Source organism: Agrilus planipennis, unplaced genomic scaffold (genome assembly GCF_000699045.2).
Source record: "Agrilus planipennis isolate EAB-ADULT unplaced genomic scaffold, Apla_2.0 scaffold3336, whole genome shotgun sequence".
Classification (NCBI taxonomy): domain Eukaryota; kingdom Metazoa; phylum Arthropoda; class Insecta; order Coleoptera; family Buprestidae; genus Agrilus; species Agrilus planipennis.
This window is the reverse complement of record NW_020441988.1, coordinates 1-1162: the sequence shown is the minus strand read 5'-3', so window position 1 is coordinate 1162 and position 1162 is coordinate 1. Positions and strand designations below refer to the sequence as shown.

The window sequence follows — 1162 nt, the reverse complement described above, 5'->3', positions numbered from 1 at the left end:
TTAAAGAGAACTCTGCCCACTAGGAAGGACTTGTCTGACATTCATATTAATTCTTGAATTATTTAAATACTGTCCAAACGGTTTCCACAATTCTTCATTCTGACTCTTGAAAATCGCATGATCGGAAAAAATTCCACAATTTGCTAATTTCTCTTCGGAAAAATTGTTAGTGTTCCAAGGAGTGTTGTCAGTCTTTAAAATCCTTGGAATACCGTGATAGCATAATCTTGCTTCCTTTGTCATTATTATAATGTCACCACTATGAATAAGTAGAGGGGTTGGTTTTTCTTCTAGAGTTTTCCCTCCTAAGAGAAATATCGCTGATTGACCAAAACTGAAAAACCAAAATAATATCTTTAAAAACATTTTCTGATAATTGTTTACATGATGCGGCTGTCGAACGAATGGAAGGTGGTGGAGGAATAAAACACCTCTGTATTTGAGAACGGGTTCAATTCAAGTTCAATTGCGTTTTGTACATTGACTTACCTAAACGATATTAAGGGAGCTTCTAAATTGATTTCGGAATGATCTGTATGACCAGATAATGTTGAATCCAAGTGATAAAAATTGACAATTGCAGCTTGAGGTTCGAAATAATCATATCCAATTGCTTTGGCTACAATTTTACTGAGTAGTCCTAAATCCGATGGAAATTCGTTTCGAAAATCTTCAGTATAAACCTCAAAAAAATATTGGAATTTATGGAATTATTATTTTATATGAAGAATTTGTAAAAAAAACTTATTAAAAAAATATAATCTATTGGATGTAATGTAAACAAAACTGGATGTGAATAGGCAATAGGTATATAGGGTTAATAAGTTTCATAAAAAAAACCTTAGTATCCCAATTGTGGTGGTATCCTAATGTAGCCCATCGTAATTTTTTCAGCAACTGGAAATTTTTATATTTTTGACACATTTCCCACCAGCTTTCGTTCGATGGTATTTCATTAAAAGGGTCTAGGTTTAATTTATTAGGTTTCTTGGTATAGTTTTCCAAACATTGTATTGTCCAGTATCTTTGCCCAAAGGATGTAAAAGGAGTTTTAATATAAATTAAGTCTAAAAGATATAAAACATATTTGTGGATAGTGCATTACAAATTGATATCACTTTTTCGTTAAAAAAAAATTCACCAAAAAGAAAATATTTTAAAA

General features: G+C 31.1%; 1 protein-coding gene across 1 annotated transcript; it reads right to left on the bottom strand.

Moving 5' to 3' along the window:
- Positions 1 to 9: 9 nt before the first annotated feature.
- On the bottom strand, positions 10 to 1137 carry LOC112906230 (nucleic acid dioxygenase ALKBH1-like; the record flags this gene model as incomplete). The annotated part of the gene is made up of 3 exons (XM_025980040.1): positions 841 to 1137; positions 490 to 683; positions 10 to 334 (listed from the first exon to the last, which is right to left on the bottom strand). Coding segments are annotated over exons 1-3 (603 nt in total), but the record flags the coding sequence as incomplete, so codon positions are not given.
- Positions 1138 to 1162: the final 25 nt, after the last annotated feature.